The 23,835-nt window shown below is 41.1% G+C and overlaps 3 protein-coding genes across 3 annotated transcripts; all 3 read right to left on the bottom strand.

Moving 5' to 3' along the window:
- Positions 1–1,896: 1,896 nt before the first annotated feature.
- Positions 1,897–12,644, bottom strand: LOC102389989 (olfactory receptor 4C3). The gene is made up of 2 exons (XM_006057417.3): positions 12,590–12,644; positions 1,897–3,047 (listed from the first exon to the last, which is right to left on the bottom strand). The coding sequence occupies exon 2, from the start codon at positions 3,007–3,009 to the stop codon at positions 2,083–2,085; it is 927 nt and encodes a 308-aa protein (XP_006057479.3). The 5' UTR covers positions 3,010–3,047; positions 12,590–12,644; the 3' UTR covers positions 1,897–2,082.
- LOC123329689 (olfactory receptor 4C45-like) lies at positions 10,490–11,555 on the bottom strand. The gene has a single exon (XM_044929107.2). It carries the CDS (start codon positions 11,492–11,494, stop codon positions 10,574–10,576), a length of 921 nt encoding a protein of 306 aa, XP_044785042.2. The 5' UTR covers positions 11,495–11,555; the 3' UTR covers positions 10,490–10,573.
- Positions 12,645–21,551: 8,907 nt separating the features above from the next.
- LOC102390312 (olfactory receptor 4C5-like) lies at positions 21,552–22,557 on the bottom strand. Its single transcript, XM_025265696.3, is given in 2 exon segments — positions 21,552–22,108; positions 22,111–22,557. Coding segments are annotated over 2 exon segments (939 nt in total). The 5' UTR covers positions 22,493–22,557.
- Between the last annotated feature and the right edge of the window lie 1,278 nt (positions 22,558–23,835).

The raw sequence follows: 23,835 nt of genomic DNA, 5'->3' as shown, positions 1-23,835 counted from the left end.
AAACAAAGAAACAATTTAGTCCCAGAGAGTAACTTTTAGAATGGTAGAAGCTTAACCAAATTTGTAGAAATAGCTGAAGGAATAAGTGGAAGAGAAGAAAAAGATGATGATGATTAAAAGGATATTTGCCAAAATGTTGATGGTGATTACCTTTAGGTAGTGGGCTTATAAGTGGATTTACACACACACACACACACACACACACACACACGTGTGTGTGTGTTGCCAGTCTTATTTTCTAAATTCTAAAAGAGATATGTGTTTAGGAGGAAAAATATTTTACATAGTCTTGGAGATAACACTTCCTTTGTAAACAAGATCAGCAATAATTTATAAATCATCTAGAAAACTCCTGGTGGTATTTACTGATGTATTTATTCCAACAGGTTGAAATTTTTCAAAAATGAGCAGTATTTATAAGATGGTTGAGCTGCTGTTAATCACAACTTGAACAACAAAAAACAAGAGGGCACTACATCAGTCCTTTTGGCTATTTGCTATTTTAACTGTAATAAAAAGAAAAGTGCTTTTTGAATTTCAAAAGTATTCTTTTCTAGAAAGCTTCCTGAGAGTTAACTGTGGGAAGCTGGCTTGCTACTTTTTAGTAACCCTCCCAATGATTTCATATTTTGTAGTTAATTGGAAAATTAGCTCAATTATATTTTTATAATCTAACAGCAAAAATGAATTGGTAAAGGCTCAAGGTCTGCTATACTTAGCTATTATTAACTACATCATCAAAATGTGGTAAAGTTAGGAAAGACAATATTTTGCCTAAGAATTCGGCAACTGTTGTTTTTGTTATGCATAGAAGTTCAGGGTAAAGCAATAACTATTTCCTAATTATCTCTTGAACTTAATGGTTCTTGGAGACTGATTTTGAATACCTGTAGAAGGAAAATTATTTTTCCATACTAATTTCTAGTTTTTTGGTTTTTCCTTTTTTAGTGTAAAAAATGGATATTTGTGGCACAGTGAATTACAAATCATTTGTCAAACAAGGTATAAGCTTATTGTAAATTATAGGCGTCCACACTTCTAAAGGGTGCAGCTTGAGATGGATGTGGTCAGAGTTTCATTCCTCTCATTCCAGGAAAGGAATGAAATGAATATGGATGCATGTTTTAAACTCCAGAACACTAGGATCCTTCAGAGTTTGAAACAGAGTCAGTAAATATATAAGGAAATGTCAATTTCCATCACTGGCAGAAAAATAAGCCAGTCTGTTCTAAATGAAGTATGTGTTTCAAACTTTAAATAGATATAGAAAAGTGAAAGAAAGCAGCCTCTTTATGGAAGGTTACAGAAGGTTGAAGTAGAAATAGCAGCTAAATTTAGAGGGCCATATGTGCCGTAAATTGGATTAAAAACTTTACATGGATTGTCTAATTTAATTCTTATGATACTGCTTTGGACATGTTTATGTCTATTTTCAAGACAAGCACCAGAGGCTTATAAAGGTTTTGCCACTTGCCTCTAGTTTGTGCCATGAAGAAGTATGGGAACTGAGACTCAAACTCAGCTTGATCTGTCTCCAGAACAGAGATCTTCCCTCTGCTGTGTTGTAGCAGCTGTGTTGCTGATGCTATAAATGGTGGTGAGAAGGAAGAGAAGCCAGACTTGTACACACACAGACTACTACATATGGTGATGAGTGAACTTATTTGCTTTAAGGGTTTTGCCTCTCATTTCTATAACTCAACTGATTATCAGACAGACTCCGATGATGTCAGCATAGGTTGCCATTCAAAGATCGGTAAGATGGATCAAAAATAACTGATTCTGAGTTTTGTTTCAGGCAGTTCAAAGCTAGATAATTTTAATGAATCAATTAACCACATCAACAGGTATGGTTTCTTCATTTCTAAAACAGGAATAATAATCATTCATGCCATATGCATTTCATATAGTTGTTTTATTATCAAATTAGGCAATTCATATGAAAGTCTAAGTAAATCAATGAAGTCTGTGACGATGAAGGAATGGATAAGATGGATTAAGATGTATATGGCAATAAGTAACAGGTTTTGGTTTGTTTCACTTTCCAAAATAAAGCCATTTTATTTCCTACTTTCCAACTTATTAGCTACATTTAAGATCTTGCTGTGTGAAGAACTCTGTCAAGGCATTCTTTACCTCTTCATTTCTCAGAGTGTAAATGAGTGGATTCAACATGGGAGTCAGGATACCATAAAATACTGCCATGTTTTTGTCTATAGATAAAGTAGATGACGGCCGCACGTAAGTAAACATACAGGGCACGAAGAACAAGGCAACAACCGTGAAGTGGGCCCCGCAGGTGGAGAGGGCCCTGCGCCTCCCCTCTGTGCTGTGGGACCTCAGGGAGCGCAGGATGACCAGGTAGGAGGCAGCCAGCAGGAGGAAGTTCAACAGGCAGATCACACCACTGTTGGCCACCACCAGCAGGCCGATGACATAGGTGTCGGTGCAGGCAAGCTCCAGCAAGGGGTACAAGTCACAGACAAAGTGGTTGATCACATTAGGCCCACAGAAGGGCAACTGCAGGACCAGCAGGAGCTGAACCAGGGAATGCAGGAAGCCCCCCAGCCAAGCCAGCCCCACCAGCAGGGCACAGCGATGCCTGGTCATGACGGCCGTGTAGTGCAGGGGCTTGCAGATGGCCACGTAGCGGTCATAGGCCATCACCGTGAGCAGGATGATCTCAGCACCTCCAAAAAAATGAGCTCCAAAGAGCTGAGCCATGCAACCCTCATAGGAGATGGCTCTCCCCTCATACAAGGAGTCAGCTATGAGTCTAGGGGCCATAGAAGAAGAATAACAGGTATCAATAAAGGACAGGTTGGCCAGGAAAAAATACATAGGGGAAACCAGCGTGGGACTATAGGTGATGGTGATCACAATGAGAATATTGCTGCAAACTGTGATCCCGTATACAGTCAAAAAGGCCACAAAGAGAGCTCTTTGTACTTCTGGGTTCTGTGAAAGTCCCAGCATGAAAAATTCTGTGATGTTGTGTGGTATGTCCATAGAGTCCAAGGACACTGAGGATGCAAGTACAGCATTGCCTATAAAGTCAAGAGAGACACAAAATGTTACAAGATTTCGTTTAGCCAAACCCACTTCTCTTCATCCCTCTTAACCCGTTCTGTTCCAAAATTTGTGTACCAATTCATCCTGTTAACCACAAAATGTAAGCATGTCTGTTAACTTTAGCATCACTGGGTAATAGATATCTAAGTTATTATATGAAAATAATTATTTAATTATCTAGAATTTATTTTGTTAAATGGAACATTTGGTGGACATAAATTTTCTAATTTGACCAGAAAACATCTCTGACAGTTTTCAGCAGGGTTCCACATGCATACAATGGCTCTCAAGAAACCCATGAATACTTAGGATCTTCTGAAATCTCTGCATGCATAGTTCATACCCTTTGAATTAACTCTTCTTCCTTGCGATGAGGTTTGCTACATTTTCTGTCATGCTTCCAATAGTAACAGAAATTGATGCAAAGCAAACTGAAGTAGAGTAGGGAGACATTGACTTGGTTGCAGCTGGAGACGCCCAAGTTCTCTGTTTCTCCTTGTTCATTTCCTCCCACTTCTGCCTGAGCTGCGGGCAGTATCATGTATAAGAAGTTAAATTACTCTTTCCCCTTGCTCTACACATTATATGTATGTCTGGGCTTTACTTTCTCTGGACCTGGTGAAATCCTTCTAGTTAAAGGCTTCCAGTCCTTCTATGATCGACAGGGAAGAGTCAAAGTTAAAAAATTAAAAGTGACCAGCAGTGAAAGATTCTATTAAATGATTATCTGCCTATTCACTACATAAAGGAAGCTACAGGAGGAGGAAGAAGAGATATTCTGTCTTAACCAATGTCCTTGTAAACTAGAATCTCATCTGACAAAATATTCCTACTCATGCTTTATTCTCCTAATTATATTAAGGAAATGTTTGTGCTAGTCTAAGTTTTGACTAAACAAAAACTGTCACTCATCCCACCCACCAACCATCTATTATTTTTCTGGAAACATCAGATCAGATCAGTCGCTCAGTTGTGTCCAACTCTTTGCGACCCCATGAATCGCAGCACGCCAGGCCTCCCTGTCCATCACCAACTTCTGGAGTTCACTCAGACTCACGTCCATCAAGTCAGTGATGCCATCCAGCCATCTCATCCTCTGTCGTCCCTTTCTCCTCCTGCCCCCAAACCCTCCCAGCATCAGAGTCTTTTCCAATGAGTCAACACTTCGCATGAGGTGGCCAAAGCACTGGAGTTTCAGCTTTAGCATCATTCCTTCCAAAGAAATCCCAGGGCTGATCTCCTTCAGAATGGACTGGTTGCATCTCCTGGCACTCCAAGGGACTCTCAAGAGTCTTCTCCAACACCACAGTTCAAAAGCATCAATTCTTCAGCGCTCAGCCTTCTTCACAGTCCAACTCTCACATCCATACATGACCACAGGAAAAACCATAGCCTTGACTAGATGGACCTTTGTTGGCAAAGTAATGTCTCTGCTTTTGAACATGCTATCTAGGTTGGTCATAACTTTCCTTCCAAGGAGTAAGCGTCTTTTAATTTCATGGCTGCAGTCACCATCTGCAGTGATTTTGGAGCCCAGAAAAATAAAGTCTGACACTGTTTCCACTGTTTCCCCATCTATTTCCCATGAAGTGGTGGGACCGGATGCCATGATCTTCATTTTCTGAATGTTGAGCTTTAAGCCAACTTTTTCACTCTCCACTTTCACTTTCATCAAGAGGCTTTTGAGTTCCTCTTCACTTTCTGCCATAAGGGTGGTGTCATCTGCATGTCTGAGGTTATTGATATTTCTCCTGGCAATCTTGATTCCAGTTTGTGTTTCTTTCAGTCCAGCCTTTCTTATGATGTACTCTGCATATAAGTTAAATAAACAGGGTGACAATATACAGCCTTGACGTACTCCTTTTCCTATTTGGAACCAGTCTATTGTTCCATGTCCAGTTCTAACTGTTGCTTCCTGACCTGCATACAGATTTCTCTAGAGGCAGATCAGGTGGTCTGGTATTCCCATTTCTTTCAGAATTTTCCTGGAAACATAAATCTTCTTAAAGTAACTAAATCTCCCAACTTGCTGAAGATTTTATGCTCAGTATGATATGAATGAAAGGAGAGTCATTGAGTGTCAGAGGAAGAAATACACAAATATAAGAAGTGCTGGAGAGAAGATTCTTGTATTGATCAGGAAGCTGCACACTTTCTTTCTAAGCTTGGCTACAAAGGCAAATGCAGTTTATGTAGGAAACAAATCTGATTATGACCTTTTCAGAGGAGAACATTATGGCCAAGAGCACAAATAGCAGTGATAAGTGCTATCTGTATAACACTTAGTCTTTGCAAGCACTGTCCTAAGAGCTTTAAATATATAAGCTCATTTAATCCTCATAACATCCCCACAAGATAGATTATTATTTTTCTTCTCATTTCTTCAGAGGAAGAAAGTGAGAAACACATTTAGAAACTTACAGAAGCATAGTCAGCCAATAAGTTGCAGAGTTAAGACTTGCGCCCAGGCAGTTCTGCTATAGAGTCTGTGGGCTTCACCATAGTATCCTGACACATAAACTCACTTAAGTTTGAGTATTCCCAGTACCATTTATTTTCCTTGTAATCATGGGCAATTTCTCAAAGCCTCAGTGTTCTTATCTATAAAATGAAAATAAGAATGCTGCTGCACCCTGAGTCTGCAAAGAGCAGACAATGAAAACAGTGCATATCAAGTGTTCATACAGAGCCTGGATATGACACCCACTCCAGCAATGGTATTGCTGAAGTCACCGTCATCAATGCCATGGACAACAAGTTACATTTACTGGATCTGAGGACATGAGAATGTCGTCAGGAGTTTTGTCTTTGTTCTTTTACATCCTAACAGCATGAAATGGTGGACCTGGGCGAGTTATTGAAGGGTCACCTAGACCAGCTCCAATCATATCAACCCAAATATCACTATTTCATGTGCTTAAACTCCTGCGTGAGATTAAAATTGCTTTTCTCATTTAGGCAGATCTCACACTGGGGACGTGCTATTGATTGCAGGAATGCATCTGAGCTGAAAGTTTCTGAGACTAGTATTAGGAGAAAACCCAAAAGGGCATCATTCATTCACAAGCAGCTGAGAATTTGTTCCATTATCCATTTCCCTCTTATTTCCTGAAAAACCTTTCGGCATTTAAAATCACCCTTTCCAGTTGTCTCTGTTTTAAAGGTGGTGGATTTAAGACTCAGATGAGGTGCAGATGGTCCAAAGTTGGACTGATGGTCCGTGGTGGAGGCGCAGCTGGAACCCAGAGCACTCGGCACTCCTCTGTGCTTTCCAGTGTCACCAACACCAATCAGTAGATAACAGTATGTAACAGGTAATAGTAGATAATCCAGTATCTTCTTTCTCTATCATTGAGAAGCCAAAAAAATGCTGTGGCTCAGGTTAGGGAGAAAAGCCTCAAAACAAAATAGCTGGCTTGTCGTCTCTGCTTTCCACTAACAATGCTCATCAACATGGTCTCAGAAAATCTTTCTCTTGCCACTGAAAAGGGTGACTTATAAGGTGGGTGTGATAACATGGTGATTATCACTGCGAGGTTTCTCTGAAGACTAATCCTCTCCCCACAGCATCACTTGCTGAAACAGTTCTGGGGCTTGGTTTTTGCCTCATTCACAGGTTAGAACACTGTGGTGCCATCATTAATTAGTCCCTTTGAATGCAGTTCTGGTCTCACAAGGAAGAGACTTTCACCTTACTTCCTAAAAGTGCCTAGTGTCCTTCTAGCATCTAGAGAGAGTCCACAAGTTGTCAGGAGGAAAAGGGAGTTAGGATATTTCAGAAACAGATATTGGAGGGTTAGTGTCTTTAGGAAAATTGATGCCTGGACAACAAGGACAAAAATTAATCGCATTTACTGATCATCTTCGTGTTCTAAGTGCAGGTCCTAGGCACTTTCGCATATAGTATCCTTTGTTGTTTACTCCTTAAGTTGTGTCTGACTCTTTGCGACCCCATGGACTGTAATCCACAGGTCCTCTGTCCATGGAATTCTCCAGGCAGGAATGCTGGAGTGGTTTGCCATTTCTTTCTCCAGGGGATTTTCCCAACCCAGGGATCGAACCCAAGTCTCCTGCATTACATGTGATTCTTTATTGCTGAGCCATTGGGGAGGCCATATATTACATACAACAATGTTAGGTAAATATCAATATTACTGTACTTGCTGCTGCTGCTGCTGCTAAGTCGCTTCAGTAATGTCCGACTCTGTGCGACCCCAGAGACGGCAGCCCACCAGACTCCCCCATCCCTGGGATTCTCCAGGGAAGAACACTGGAGTGGGTTGCCATTTCCTTCTCCAATGCATGAAAGTAAAAAGGGAAAGTGAAGTCGTTCAGTCCTGTCCGACTCTTCTCGACCCCATGGACTGCAGCCTACCAGGCTCCTCCGTCCATGGGATTTTCCAGGCAAGAGTACTGGAGTGGGGTGCCATTGCCTTCTCCAATTACTGTACTTACTGGGCTTTAATAAGAATTAAATAGCAAAAGAAAAGCTCCTTGCACAGAGTAAACACACAAATATAAAAAGCTGTCATAATTATGTTTTTTACACTAGCATTGATTTTTTGATGTTTATCCCATCCTAAGGGTAGGTTCCAGAGAAGGCAATGGTGCCCCACTCCAGCACTCTTGCCTGGAAAATCCCATGGACGGAGGGGCCTGGTGGGCTGCAGTCCATGGGGTCGCTAAGAGTCAGACACGACTGAGCGACTTCACTTTCCCTTTTCACTTTCATGCATTGGAGAAGGAAATGGCAACCCACTCCAGTGTTCTTGCCTGGAGAATCCCAGGGACGGGGGAGCCTGGTGGGCTGCCGTCTCTGGGGTCGCACAGAGTCGGACACGACTGAAGCGACTTAGCAGCAGCAGCAGCAGCAGCAAGGGTAGGTTCACCATTATGTTCAAATGAAGAAATATTTTAGACAGAAGTTTTCTCCACTTGAGACTTAAAGAAAGTCATAAATTAAGGTCAGAAATCTGTTGCCTCCCAAACACACAGAATGAGTGCTCAGGTCAAGACTTTATTCACAGAAAGGGCTCAGTAAACAGCTATTGCCACCAGCGTTACCATATCATCATCACCATCATCAGCCTTCTTTCTACATCATCCTGTGACATTCCATGTTTCTTGGGAACTACCACTAGATGTTTAAAAGATAATTTTGAGTTTTTAAATACACAGTTGCTTATATATATATATTTTCAAAATAATCACTCATAGGAGATTATGGCAAAGTATCTATTGTTTAAAGCCTTTATAAATACAGTGAGAGCTAACCTGATAATAAGATCTTAAAAACATTAGAAATGCAATGCTGGCATCACCTTATGTTCAAATTCTTGGTTGGGAACCCTCCTGAAAACAAGTTTCTGAAGTCTTCCCCATAAATCACAAACTCTGTACAGAAATTGATCTCTTGGTCTCTCCAACTGAGCGCTCCCTTTTTCTCTTTCTTCCAGAGGATGGAAACAGGATAAAAGGATCCGTTATCAGCGAGAGCTTCTGAAATAGATGCTGCTCAAGCTTCCCTGGTAGCTCAGCTGGTAAAGAATCTGCCTGCAACGCAGGAGACCCCAGTTTGATTCCTGGGTTGGAAAGATCCACTGGAGAAGGGATAGGCTCCCCACTCTGGTATTCTTGGGCTTCTCTGGTGTTTCAGCCGATAAAGAAGCCACCTGCAATGTGGGGCACATGGGTTCGATTGCTGGGTTGGGAAGATCCCCTGGAGGAGGGAACTGGCTACTCACTCCAGTATTCTGGCCTGGAGAATTCCATGAACTGTATAGTCCGTGGGATCACAAAGAGTCAGACATGAGTGAGTGACTTTCACTTTCAAACATCTCATAGCTGATCCCACCGGCTCTCCCATTTGTCACTACAAAGATATTTAAATGGAGTTTAATCCCAGAATAGGGAGTTGGTGAGGCACTCGCTGTCAACATTCAGAGAACTTTTTATTGGCTGAGATGACACATTTTGGAGTGAAGTGAGGCTGGGATGGACGTTTGGTCTCCCTGCTGTCCTGGTAAGTGAATAATGGTAGCAGTGCTCTTGGGCTCCTCTGTTAGGAACCACTGTCCCCAGCATAGTTTATGCTCTTGTGGAATCTCTGAAAGTTGAAACGAAGTCTAAGCAATTTTTGTTAATTTTTAGCTGACTCAGTTTTCCTCTTGAAATCATTTAATCTGCACAATTTAAGGAAGCATGTAATGTTATTTTCCTATTTGTTGTTGCTTCTTAGCTGTGATGTTGTGCCTGACTCTTTGCGGCCCCACAGACTGTAGCCCACCAAGCTCCTCAGTCCATAGGATTTCTCAGGCAAGAACACTAGAGTGAGCTGCCAAGTCCTCCTTCTCCAGCGGATCTTCCAAACCCAGGGATCGAACCCGTGTCTTCTACTTGGCAGGCAGATTCTTTACTACTGAGCCTCCTGAGAAATTCTATTTTTTTTTATTAAAGATGAAAAAAATAGATGAAACAATTTGCTAACATTTACTCGAATAATTAATGCTGGAGACAATAAGAGAAATTAAGCCTACTTTGTCCAAAGCTCTTAATCTTTATTTTTGAATCTCTTAGAATTTCATTATGTACATGGTATGGATTCTTTACTCTAGCTCAGATTTGTGATTTTGTGCTGTTCCATAACAGTTCCATGACTTGTTCTTAAATCACTGGAAATTTCCTATAACCACTGTTTTGTCTTGAGAATCTTCTTTTCCTTTGTCTGTGTCTAAAACCAGACTTTAATGTATAGATATTTTCTGCCTTAGCTCTATGGACTTTATCAACTATGTTTATTTTATGCCATCCAATTCTAATTCTTTTTGTAAACTCTTGTATACTACAAGGAATGATGAAATGTAATTTTCAAAAAGTACTTTTGTGTGCAAATGCCATCTTTTTGGGATTGTGATAAGTAAAAATTTCTTTTTATTGCTGTGTTTACTTTATTTATAAACCTCTCAAGCCTAGAAAGGTCAGAAAAAGTGTATAAATGTACTTTTTGAAAGCTTATTTCCTACTGTTCTGTCCTTTTTTCATTTGTAGTTGTCTTCCCTCTTTTAAAGTAAAACTTCATTCTAGCTATGGTGCTGGGTATAATGGGTGTTCAAGAATATTGCTGTTGATCCGTTTCATACCCACACTCAGGGCAACATTATGACTTTTGTGGACCTTTGGTACTTTTTTCCTCTTGAGTCTTCTCCTCCATCAAAATGTTAAAAATTATCTTTTCTGACTGCATGGTTGTATAGATGACTATAATCTAAGCTGCATTTAGATTATATTAATTTCTTTCTTTCTGTTGTAAAAGAAATTAAAACATTTCATGACCTCCTAAGACTATCGTGGGCTCTCAGCACTGAGTGTACTATGCCTTCTGAATATCAACCCCGGCTTACAATGTATGAGCCCCTAGAGAAAATTGATCCAGACAGGAGAATCATCCCAGTTCAATCAATTAAGAAGGGGAGAAATTTTGCCTAAATACTCCACACAAGATTTATTCATCACTAGTTTTCATTATTTGTCCCCAGAGCTTCTTCATGACATTTTTCACTTCTGCATTTCTCAAGGTGTAGATTAAAGGGTTCAGCATAGGAGTTACTATGGTGCAAAGCACAGTCACAGCTTTGTCAATGGGGAAGGAGGTCGTGGGTCTTAGGTAGAGGAACGAACAAGGTACAAAGATCAAGATGACAAGTGTGACATGAGAGGCACAGGTGGACAGGGCTTTGCGACGCCCTTCAGAGCTATGAGTCCTCAGGGAGCACAGGATGACAACATAGGAAGCAACCAGCATTAGGAAAGTTAGCAGACACAGTGACCCACTGTTGGCGGAAATGAGGGGCCCCAGAGAGTGAGTGTCCGTGCAGGCGAGCTCCAGGAGAGGTATTAAATCACACATAAAATGGTCGATGACATTGGGGCCACACAATGGTAACTGAACCATGAACAAAATCTGGATCCCTCCATGGAGAAAGCCTAACGCCCCAGCCGTTCCAACCAGGAGAGCACACACGGGTCGACTCATGATGGTCAGGTAGTGCAGGGGCTTACAGATGGCCACATAGCGGTCATAGGCCATGACAGCCAACAAGACAATCTCGGCTCCAGCAAAGAAATGTTCAGCAAAGACCTGAGTCATGCAGCCGCTGAAGGAAATGGTGTTCTTTCCAGAGACCAAGTCAAAGATCAACTTGGGTGCTATGGAGGAAGAGTAGAAAGCATCTATCATGGATAGATAGGACAGAAAATAGTACATGGGAGAGCCGAGGGCTGGGCTGGTGAAAACGGTGACAGAGATGAGCAGGTTACCCTCCAATGTGATCAAGTAGATGATCAGAAACACAGCAAATAAGAGTGTCTGCAGTCCTGGATTCTGGGTCAGGCCCAGTAGGATGAATTCCGTTATGTTGCTCATTCTTTCCCTCAGTTCATCTTGAATTGTACACACATAGTTGATCTGGAAAGATCACAATATTTCTGAGTGATGATATTTTAAATTCTATAGAAAAAATTTCATCATCTCTTTAGCCCGGGTCCCTGGGACTGGTGGAGCTACTCCCTTCACTTACCTCTGATATTTTACAGAGAGTTGTAAAGAAGAATGGGAGGAGTTTAAATCTCTCCTGATTCATATAATTTAAATGTATTGTGACAATACCTTACAAATACCACAATAAAAGCAAGATATTTTTTATGAATATTGACATGCAGTTAACTTCTAAATTTTCTTTTTAGCTCTGAATGTCTCAAGATAGCCTTCTTTTACTCTGGGGGACAGATTTCATTGACAATTCTTCATAAAGTTATATTAATGCTTGTCTATTGGAATGAATATTCATAGGTATATGGACACAATATTTTAAAAATTAACTTTGTATCAGACATGAAAAGTACCAATCAAACCTTACTCTATACCAGCTGTGTTCTGTGACCTGTTATTCCTTTTTTTCAAATTAACACACATGCACACACACAGACAGAGCTGCAGATGGAGTTTTTGTCCCTCAAAATGCCAGGAAACTCTCTTTATAACAGCTCTTTGAGCAGCATTCACTCAGTGGCCCCGGATGTTGTGTCTGGCTCAACAAGATAGTTATGCTCACTCTTTCCACATCTTTGAATGTGAACATGTAAGTGGTGCAAAGTGCCCTGAAAAGTTCTCAATATTTCTGAAGTGAGCTTTCTGTGCAATTGTTCTTTCACCGCATATAGAATAATGCTCTGGATTAGCTATATTACCCTACTCACATTTTGCTATGAAATGATATAAGTCAAGAAGTTTTCCTGTTTCCTGCCGGGGTCCAGCCCCGGCTGATCCAGGGTATTCGAAGGAGAGACGGCGTAGGCGAGGATCAGGAAACAAATGCTTAATTAAACGTTAATTAAGGATATAAAGAGTAATAGAATGAGGATAGCTCAGTAGGAAAATTCAGTGGAGAAAAGAGGCTGAGTAGCTTGGTTTACACGGGAGACCAATAAAACTTCAAGACAAGAAGTTTGCACCACTTACGTAGGCCGCAGGCGTCCTTCCATTCTCCCGAAGGAGAGGAGACACTGAGGCCTCCCCGGTCGGATCTTAGAAGCCCAGGCATAATTAGCAAGCATGGCGGGTTCCGTGCTCCAGATGGAGACTCAGCCAGAATTTGAGAGAGAGACCGACATGGGGAGACCAAGTTTCAGTGAACAAGGCCCGCACTTTATTTTCCAAAGTAGTTTTTATACCTTAAGTTATGCATAGAGGATAATGGGGGAAGGGGTGGAGTCATGCAAGGACAGCAGTTCCTGGATCTAATTGAAGCCAGGCTTTCAAACTTATCATATGCAAAAGTTCAGGTGATTGACATCATCTTCTGGCCAGGAGGCCTGTTAACATTTTAAGAAACTTATTTTTCTCTAAAGGTGATTATTCCAAAGTCAGGCACCAGCCTCCAAAAAAGCATTGGATGAAGCTGCATTCCTATAGGGCAAAGGTGAGGTGGGCTCAATCAAGAAAAGAATTAACACAAGGGTCCAACGTTACAAACATTGAGGCTACTACTTACATTTCTATACACCCATTATATCAATCAATACACTGCCAAGGACACAGTAGGTAAAGAGTATGGAGACTTAGCAGCAAACATTGGCCCAATAAGTGAAAAACCCTTCACCAATACAATTTCTAATCAAACTTTTAACTACTCAAAAGAATCTGTGTTTAGACAGTTTAGAACATCTCCTGCCTCTCACAGTTGCGAGGCTCTGAACAATCACATGTGGCCGGAAAAACCTATTCAGGCAGGCTAGAGGATTTCCAAAGGAGTTTGTAGGTTAAATACTGTCACACCCAGGAATTATTAACTGGAGCTGTAGGCTAACTCCTTTTTCAGAGAGAGGTAGTGGGGGACAGTCCCCCATAAAGTCAGAGGTGTAGGTGAAAGCACAAAGCAGAAAGTAGGCAGACTCAGGTTTTGGGGGTAGATGCTCGAGAATTTCCAGGGGGACTCCTGAGGCTCGATCCTGCCTTTGCGTATGCCGAGCCTCCTTCCTCATGACCTTTGTCATGGGCGGAGTTCCTCACTCTGGCTCCCGGCAGTGATAGAATTCCAGTTGAGCTATTCCAGATCCTGAAAGATGATGCTGTGGAAAGTGCTGCACTCAATATGCAATATGCAATATACACTCAATATGCAATATGTCGGTTCCCGGCAGTTTCCTATTGACCAGACAAAAATGTCAGGACCACCTGAAATAATACTATTTCCCCTTTTGGAATAAGTTTTTATCAATTAAGATGAACTTGAAATTTTCATTACTAATGTAAAAATATTGAATATATATAAGAATGCATTCTTTTTCTGGGGACTGAGACTGTATATAGGGTTTCAAGATAGATTACACATTGTTGTAACCAAGATCATAAGCTATTTTATTAGTTATCTTTCTTTCTCTCTTCTTTCCCTAATCCTTGCCCAAAACATAACTACATATTTTTTTCCTCAAAAATTTCTGGGCATAGAAATCAGCATCATGATCTCGCAGGTTTCAATAAAGATGTAGTAAGATAGTTTAGAGTTTTCAGGAAAGCTTATGCCTGAGCTGTTTTTCTCTCTCCATGACTCCAATGATGGCCAATCATTCTTCAGAGATTTAACTCACAACTACTTCAATGTGGTGGCATGGAAATCATGGAAAGGGAAAAGAATTTTAATAATTACAGAGATCTTCAGGATCAATCTACTTACTACTACTACTAAGTTGCTTCAGTCATGTCCGACTCTGTGCGACCCCATGGACTGCAGCCCACCAGGCTCCTCCGTCCATGGGATTTTCCAGGCAAGAGTACTGGAGTTGGGTGCTGAGACATAAATGTTAATCCTAATCTTGTAAAAGTGACTTTAGTGATTCTCGACAGCATCTTGGCTGGGAACATTCCATACAGTATTTTCTATTGACATTTTCACATCATTGTGTCCAAATTCATTTTTAGAGAGAAAGGCTAAGTTTCAATTTACAGAATCTAACCACAAATATTTCAGTGAAATGAAATTGGCTAAGTTAATCGTCTTAAATTTTGGGGAAGAGAATTAGCTATCACTAACTTGGATCAGTTGGTTGTGGATTCCTCAGTTTCTAGATTAAATCCGGACATCGCTTTCTTCCCACCAGGCATTTGCCCCGCAGCTGCAAACAGACTGTCAACTAACAAGGAGGACAGTAGAATTCTTATGTCTCTAGACAACTCTCCCACTTTCTGGATTTACTCAGAAAACAAGCTGTTTTAGTTAGGAAACTTTGATAGCTTTCAGATTTAATTTTAACTCACTTTCCAGGCTTCTTATGAGATTATAAATGCATCTTCAAAACATATATTATTCAAATATATACATCAAATTATTCAAATTTGATTCTTCAAAGTAAGAAGAAACTTGTATATGAAATTGTAGAATGTATGTGAAAGTGAAAGTATTAGTCACTTAGTTGTGTTCAACTCTTTGCAGCCCCATGGATTGTAGCCCACCAGGCTCCTCTATTCTCCAGACATGAATACTAGAGTGAGTTGCCATTTCCTTCTCCAGGAGATCTTCCCAACCCGGGGATTGAACTCCTTTTATTCCTGATTTAATCCATTCTTCTAACTCGTACTAACCTTGGGAGCAGGGTCTCCCAAACAGATCTTCACCTTGTTGATGCATGGCTCTGTGGCTGTTATTTACTTCAAGGCCCCTGTTTGTAATTCTTTCTTCATTGACTCTAGAGAAATGTTTAAATAGACTTTCAAAAAAGCTCAGGGTTTGGTAATACATCAACCTCCCAAGTCCTCAGAGGATTAGTAATTGGCTCTGTTGGAATCTTTGCTAAAGCATCAGCCATGGACTTTTTTTTTTGCTCCTGTTTGACTCCCACAAACAACATTAGAGACCAGCTTTAGAAATGCAGTTGAGCTTTGGTTAAAAATATACTTCTGGCTATGGGCTTCCCTGGTGGCTCAGGTGGTAAAGAATCTGCCTGCAATGCAGGAGATGTTGTTGACCCCTGGGTTGGGAAGGTCCCCTGGAGAAGGGAATGGCTATCCACTCCAGTATTCTTGCGTGGAGAATTCCATGGACAGAGGAGACTTGTGGGCGACAGTCTATGAGGTTACAAAGAGTCAGGCATGACTGACTCACACACACACTTCTGCCTATAGTTTAGAATGAAACTTAGGTAAGATAAGAGCAAAGCTTGATATTAGGATTTTGTTGCTCATTTTGACATTGGTGACCTTGCCAAAGGATATATGGGGTGGTTTTAGGCATAGGTCAGAGTTCAGAGAATGGATTTCTCTCTGAAAACATGAGTGTTTGGTACTATATGGTTACCCTGAGAGTAGAAATGCCAGTCTGGGCCAGATTACCCTCAGACATTGTGACATATTTATTAGTGACTGACCGAGGAGACTTAACTAGCAGGTTCCCAGCTCCCAGACCTCAAGTAATTTAAAAGCCATAAACATTATAAACTATCTCTGGGATGACTACCTAGGTGACAGCCTCATGATGTATTATAGAGCTTGTAGCTCTGCCACACACAGAGGGAACCACTGGGATGTATAGTGATTTTACTGCTCTCTATGCTTTTCGGAGAAGGCAATGGCACCCCACTCCAGTACTCTTGCCTGGAAAATCCCATGGACGGAGGAGCCTGGTGGGCTGCAGTCCATGGGGTTGCGACTGAGCGACTTCACTTTCACTTTTCACTTTCATGCATTGGAGAAGGAAATGGCAACCCACTTCAGTGTTCTTGCCTGGAGAATCCCAGGGACGGGGCAGCCTGGTGGGCTGCTGTCTATGAGGTCGCACAGAGTCGGACTCGACTGAAGTGACTTAGCAGTAGCAGCATGCTTTCTGAGTAAACTTTGAAAAAAGTCACGCTCAGCTAAGCACTCGTGTATAGAGACATCCAGAGGGAAAGAATAGAAACTACAAAAAGGACACTCCACTATAGTCTTCTCTCCCTCAGCTTCGAGTGATGAAGAGTTGGCTGGAACTGCACAGAATCATCTTTCTTTCTCACCTACCTTTAACTTTAAACCAAACTGATGCATTCCTGAAGTTCAGAGCAGAGAGAGAAGCAATGTTCTCGACAGTTCATGATGTTGCTTCTGTTAGCGGCCACCCTCACTCTCAGTCTGTCCCACTCTCTGATTTTTTTTTTAATTGTCATAAAATATATATAGAATGAAATTTACCATTTTAAGTACACACTTCAGTTCAGTTCAGTCACTCAGTGTCCAACTCTTTGCGACCCCATGAATCGCAGCAGGTCAGGCCTCCCTGTCCATCACCAACTCCTGGAGTTCACTCAGACTCACATCCATTGAGTCAGTGATGCCATCCAGCCATCTCATCCTCTGTCGTCCCCTTCTCCTCCTGCCCACAATCCCTCCCAGCATCAGAGTCCTTTCCAATGAATCAACTCTTCACATGAGGTGGCCAAAGTACTGGAGTTTCAGCTTAAGCATCAGTCCTTCCAAAGAACACCCCAGGACTGATCTCCTTTAGAATGGACTGGTTGGATCTCCTTGCAGTGCAAGGGACTCTCAAGAGTCTTCTCCAACACCACAGTTCAAAAGCATCAATTCTCCGGTGCTCAGCCTTCTTCACAGTCCAACTCTCACATGCAAGTACACACTTGAGTGCCATTAAATACCTTCACATTGTTGTGCAAACACCTCATCAACCATCTTCATAATGTTTCACCTTCTCAGACTGAAACTCCATATTCATTAAATAATAATTTGTCATTCCTCCCTCCCCCCCCCCCCCACGTCCTAGTCATCATTATATAACTTTTTTTTTCATGACAATCCAGGTGTCAATATATCATAATCTGTTTGGGAGAATAGCGGTTTGCTTCCTACTCTATGATGGGGAATCTTGAGGACATAAAGTAAAGGATTATGCTTCTCTGCAGAAGTGACTGAGAAAATCACACTCAGCCAAACTTCTTTGTAGAATACCCCTGTACAAAAATGAAGAAAAACACTGTAAGTAGGAGAGCTTTGCTTCTGTTTCCTCTTTTTCCGACTCTGATGTGGAGTTGATTGCAACCTTGCCAGGAATTATCTGGAGTGATGTAATTCACTGGGCATTTTGAGTTCAGGTTGTTCCTCTACCTAAGGAACTGATCAGGAGCAGGAATGGTTATGCTCCCTACCCACAGAACAATGTCCTATTGAAAGACTGTCTTTGGGGAAAATGTCAGAGTCCTTGGGAATTTAGAGAAACACTTATTCACATATGTAGAACATGGATTCCATCAGCTTGACTGGTTGGTTGGGGTTTTGTCCTGGGAGAAGGATGCCAGCAGACAAAGGATGACTGACCCATAGTGGGAACTTCCTAGCAATGACACAGAATAACTATAATTCTGATTGATCATTGATTTCAAGAAGATCAGAAGGAAACTGCTTTTGTTATCATTCTTATTTTTTTTTTCTTCTGGGACCCAATGCCTTAGATTTATCAAGACCCAGAGACACTCTGAGAGATAGTGAGGGACAAGGAGGCCAGGCATACTTCAGGTCAGTCCATAGGGCCTCAAAGAGGGGGACATGACTTGTTGACTGAAAAACAACAAGGACACTTTGAGTGTAATCTGGTAGTTGATAGAACGGTGAAATCATGCAAAGAGATTGAGAATTCAATAGGAAGAGCTTGTCTCCTAATTTATAGAAGAAAGGATGTATTAGAAAGGGAAATAAGCTAATAATGAGAATTTGGTGGGAGAAGGAAGAGTAGGGATGAGGTTAGGAATAATTGAGAAGGGATTTAAGTGATCACATAGATTGGAGTCAAAGGTACTGTTTCCTTGTTTTGACCCCAGATTGCATGTGAATGGTGGTTCGGTTAGAGCATAAAGATTAATGACCAAAGGTTAAAATTTTGATAGTTAACAAACTAAGATTTCTAAGAAGAGAGAAGGCAGTTGCATGCAGAACACACATAGCTACATTAAAACTAAATAGGAACCCTTGCATATCTATTAATAGCTTGCAACAGAGGGCTAAAAGATGATATGGATACAATTATTGATGAGGAGGCTTGAGATTAAGAGAAAGATTCTGTTTTGGTCCTGGTTTTTCCTGAGAAGTGGGGAGCATAGCATCCTCCTGAGATACATGGAAATTTTGTGGGGATAAAGTTTATAGGAAATCAGTGAAAATTTAGAACATATACTAAAAAGAATGTGTTGGAAGAAGGAACTGTTTGGAACAGCCAGAACATTTGCTTAACAAGTTTTGAAGACGTAGTTCACATTAGAGTTGAAATTTTTGTTGGCGCTCCTTCCTAGTTAATAATGGGCTTCCCAGGTGGCTCAGTGGTAAAGAATCTGACTGCCAATGCAGGAGCTGCAGGAGACTCAGTTTAGATCCCTGGGTTGGGAAGATCCCCTGGAGGAAGAAATGGCCATCCACTTAAGTATTCTTGCCTGGAAAACCCACTGACAGAGGAGCCTGGAGGGCTACAGTCAGCCCTTGGGTTCACAAATAGTCAGACCCGACTGACTGAGCAGCAATAGCTAGTTAATAATTTTCTTCAAGATCGCCTTATATCTCAGGTGGAGGGAAAGACATGATGGTGTATGAATTTCTGGTTTAGAAACTTCAGTTAATGTAATGCATTACACTGAAGAAAATGCTCTATTTAGACTTGGTTCCGTAAAGATGGACATTTATTCATTCTGTGCTTAGAGAATGAAGATAATTGCAAAAGTGATGGAAACCTTTTCTCTCCTTGATATTTATAAGTCTTTTAAAAGATGAAATGGTTCAATGTAACTAGTCAGGATAGGACCATTTTGCTGTGCAACAAATGAATCCTGAACTCTCAGTGGCTTAACACTTACACTTTCGTGTTCTGTTCAGGCCCAATTCACTGAGAGATCATTGCTCCTCTAGGACAGCACTCTTCCAGATAGCTACTCGTTAACGTAGCTTGCTTCACTGAGTGGCCCTACCATCTTGGTGTGTGTCTTCCAGGCTTGCTGCAGCAGGAAAAAGGAAACTGAAAAAGTCCTGGCGAGGAGCATACTGACTTCTCAATGTTTCAGCCTAACTGTGACACACATCAATTCCTGTTTAAAAACAAAGGGGCTGGAAAATATGATAGTAACATTTGGATTCTTAGTGATCAGCAAATGGATTGGTAACATTTGAAAAAACCAATCATCTCCCATTTCAGGGGCTTCTCAGGTGGTGCAGTGGGTCCACCTGCCAACACAGGAGACACAAGAGATGCAGGTTCAATCATTAGGTCGGGAATATCCCATGGAGAAGGCAATGGCAATCTACTCCAGTATTCTAGACTGGAAAATCCCATGGACAGGAGAGACTGGCAGACTACAGTCCCTGGGGGTCACAGAGTCGGACACAACTGAGTGACAGCACAGTCTCCTATTTAGAATAAATTACGTGCTAAACCGTTGAATATTAATATATATGCAATGAACACCTCAGGCATGCCTATGGAGTCATTTGGGTTAAATCAAATCCTTCTGAAAGTAGAAGTGACTTTCTAGGATTGGCAGGACTTGTGACCTGGCCCCAGTTTGGAAGCCTTTCTTTTTTTTTTTTTTTAAATTTATTTATTTTAATTGGAGGCTAATTACTTTACAATATTGTATTGGTTTTGCCATACATCAGCATGAATCCACCACGAATGTACGCATGTGGAACCCTTTCTTTATCAGGGTTCCTTCCTTTAAACTTGCACTCTGTCTATATCTCACATGATTTTCCATCTCATTGGTTTGCAATTGGTCTAAAATTTCCCATTCAAATTTGAATGTGCACACTTTCTGACTTTATTACTCACCTATCACCAAGTTAATTTTTGTTTGTACCAGATACTTCTCTATCCATTAGCTAAAGCACAAATCGGCACCCCCCAAAACTATTTTGAATATATTTTACAAAAACAGTGCTCCACAAAACACTGCCTGGGAAATGTGTGCAAGATGGCTCTACAGTTGTGCCTGGAAGAATTTTATATCCTTTCTTAGCTTTAGACATAGAAAATAATTAATTTTGAGAACAGCCCAGATTACACTGTAAAGGGTGCCCCTGGAATTGTGCAGCACTTGGTACTAATTTTGAAATGAGTCTTGTCTTTATGTCCCTCTCATTTCTCAAAACTCATTCTTTTCTCATTGGTCATTATCTCTCACAATAATAGCCCTACCTTGCCTACAGTACTTTGGACTAAAACCTCATTAAAAAAAATTTTGGTTGTTAGGACTTATTGTTTAGATATTTTAATTATTTGGCCTATTGGTTATACACTCTATATCTGAAGCTTTACAGAGAATGCTTCTACTGAATACAGTTACTCAAAGTTTTTCCAGCCTCTGTGATTCTTTAAGTTGATTAACAATGCCCCTTTGGGGGCTTCCCTGGTGGTCCAGCAGTTAAGAATCCACCTGCCATTTCAGGGGATATGGGTTCAATTTCTGATCCGGGAAGATCCCACATGCTGAGAAGCAACTAAACCCATGTGCCACAACTACAAAAGCCCATGCACCATGACTACTGAAGCCCTCATACCTAGAGCCCGTGCGCTGAAATTAGAGAAGAAGCTGCAATGAGAAGTCCGAGCACCTCAACTAGAGAGAAGCCCTCACTCACTGCTACCAGAGAAAGCCCGCATGCATCAATAAAGACTCAGTGTAGCCAAAAAACCTGAAAAAATAAAATTAAAAAGTAATAATTTTTTAAAAACAATGTCCCCTTGATTAGTAGTAATTTATAGAAGCAAAGAAATTTCTAATTGAAGAACTTTAGTCATCATTTAATCAAATTGTGACATTTTATGAAAGATGAATCATTAAAGAGTCCAGAAAGCAAGGGGTGAATAATATCCTTAAAGTCATACCTTTTAACTTCAAAATCATTATCCTTTCTATTAGTCACACTTGTTCTTAAGATATGAATAGATTTTGTTTTATCTTCTCTACTCACAAAAATTGCTACCCAAGGTTACTCTTTGGCTCCAGAGCTTCTTCATGGCATTTTTCACCTCTGAGTTTCTGAGGGTGTAGATGAAAGGGTTTAATATGGGTGTTACCATGGTATAAAACACAGCCACCGCTTTATCAATAGGGAAGGTGATTGTGGGCCAAAGGTACATAAACATACAGGGTACAAAGAACAAGACCACTGCAGTAACATGGGAGGCGCAAGTGGAGAGCGCTTTCTGCTGTTCTGCAGTGCTGCTGTGTGTTCTTAGAGAGCAAAGGATGAGCACATAGGAGGTGATAACAATGGAAAAGATGAGCATACACATCAGCCCACTGTTGGCAGCAACAAAAAGACCAAAGATGTGAGTGTCTGTGCAGGAGAGTTTCGGCAGAGGGAAAAGGTCACAGATGAAATGGTCAATGACATTGGGGCCACAGAAGGGCAACCAGACTATAAAAAGAATTTGAATCAGAGCATGAAGAAATCCTCCGGCCCAGACCATGGCCACCAGGAGGCCACACACTTGCCTGTTCATTGTGATGGCGTATGCAGGGGCTTGCAGATAGCCACAAAGCGGTCATAGGCCATCACTGTGAGCGAGAGCAGCTCAACTCCTCCGAAGAAATGCTCTGCAAAGAGCTGAGTCATACACCCACTGAAGGAGATGGCTTTCTTTTGAGCACGTAAGTCAAATATCATTTTGGGGGCCATGGTAGAAGAGCAGCAGCGGTCTATGAAGGATGAGAAAGACAGGAATAAATACATGGGGGAACCTAAGGCTCTGCTAGTGGTAACTGTCACAATGATGAGTAGGTTGCCTGCCACAGTGAGAAAGTAGAGGAGGGTAAACAGAGCGAACAAGAGTTTCTGTACATCTGCGTTCTGTGTCAGGCCAAACAGGAGGAATTCCGTCACATTCTTCATTTGCTCCATGAATCCAGTCTGGTGTTCAGATAACTGATTTCTCTGAGAATAGCACAGGGATCACAATTGTGAGGATCAATTTAGACCAATCTCAGTAAGTTTCTCGAATTACTTTTTGTAAGACTGGTAAAAACATCAAGTAGATAAGCCCAAGACTTAAAGTTGGGCCATATTATTATTAGCCACAAAATGAACACATAACTGTCTTCTCTCTCTCTCACACACACTCCCACTCACCCACACATGCACATACAGATTCATATACACAACCACAGTTTTATCACTGTTGACATTCCAGTCATCTTTCTATAATTGTACATTGATGGGTATTCCCCCCAAAATGCTCATGTATTTTCTCCTATAGGAAAAGAGGAATAAAAAGAGAACCCATACAAAGGAGCAGAGGCTTGAGTTCATGAGAATTTACTCCCTTGTCTCCCTTCTCTAGTCACTTGTGCTGATGAGGTTAAGCTGTAGAATTTATTATTCTTACTTTTAACTTGTTTCAGGGTGAATATAAAACATCAGGTAAATTCAACTCAAAATTAGGGGTAATGTAGTTGCACCTCAGAAAAAACTGAACTGACTGAATCCTTAAGGCTCCAGTAAGGTATAGCTTCTTTACCTAAGGTATACTTCTTTTTTTTTTTTCTTAATTTTATTTTATTTTTAAACTTTTAAACTTTACAAAATTGTATTAGTTATGCCAAATATCAGAATGAATCCGCCACAGGTATACATGTGTTCCCCATCCTGAACCCTCCTCCCTCCTCCCTCCCCATACCATCCCTCTGGGTCGTCCCAGTGCACTAGGCCCAAGCATCCAGTATCGTGCATCGAACCTGATGTATAGAACAGTCTTATGGACTCTGTGGGAGAGGGAGAGGGTGGGAGGATTTGGGAGAATGGCATTGAAACATGTAAAATATCATGTATGAAACGAGTTGCCAGTTAAGGTATACTTCTTAACAAGGTATAACTGAGGGCTTTTCTGGTGGCTCAGGTGGTAAAGAATCCGCCTGCAAAGCAGGAGACCCTGGTTCAATCCCTGGCTAGGGAAGATCCCCTGGAGAAAGAAATGGCAACACACTCCAGTATTCCTATCTGGAGAATCCAATGGACAGAGGAACCTGGTGGGCTACAGTCCATGGGGTCACAAAGAGTCGGACATGACTGAGCAACTGCACTTTCACTTTTGAGGTATAACTAGCAGTTAGATTTGTGAATTTATATTACATTCAAATAAAACTTTCTAAGATACCATCACACAAGAAGAAAAAAGATTATTCTGAAGAGGATAAAATAACATGATGCAATGCAATATCCCCTAGATTTATTTGAAACATTGCCGG

The sequence above is a fragment of the Bubalus bubalis genome, chromosome 16 (genome assembly GCF_019923935.1).
Source record: "Bubalus bubalis isolate 160015118507 breed Murrah chromosome 16, NDDB_SH_1, whole genome shotgun sequence".
Lineage (NCBI taxonomy): Eukaryota > Metazoa > Chordata > Mammalia > Artiodactyla > Bovidae > Bubalus > Bubalus bubalis.
The sequence above is the reverse complement of the archived record's forward strand: the minus strand, read 5'-3'. Positions and strand labels throughout refer to the sequence as shown.

Coding starts and splice junctions, on each gene's coding strand:
- LOC102389989 (XM_006057417.3), bottom strand. CDS start 3,009: ATGGACATACCACACAACATCACAGAATTTTTCATGCTGGGACTTTCA.
- LOC123329689 (XM_044929107.2), bottom strand. CDS start 11,494: ATGAGCAACATAACGGAATTCATCCTACTGGGCCTGACCCAGAATCCA.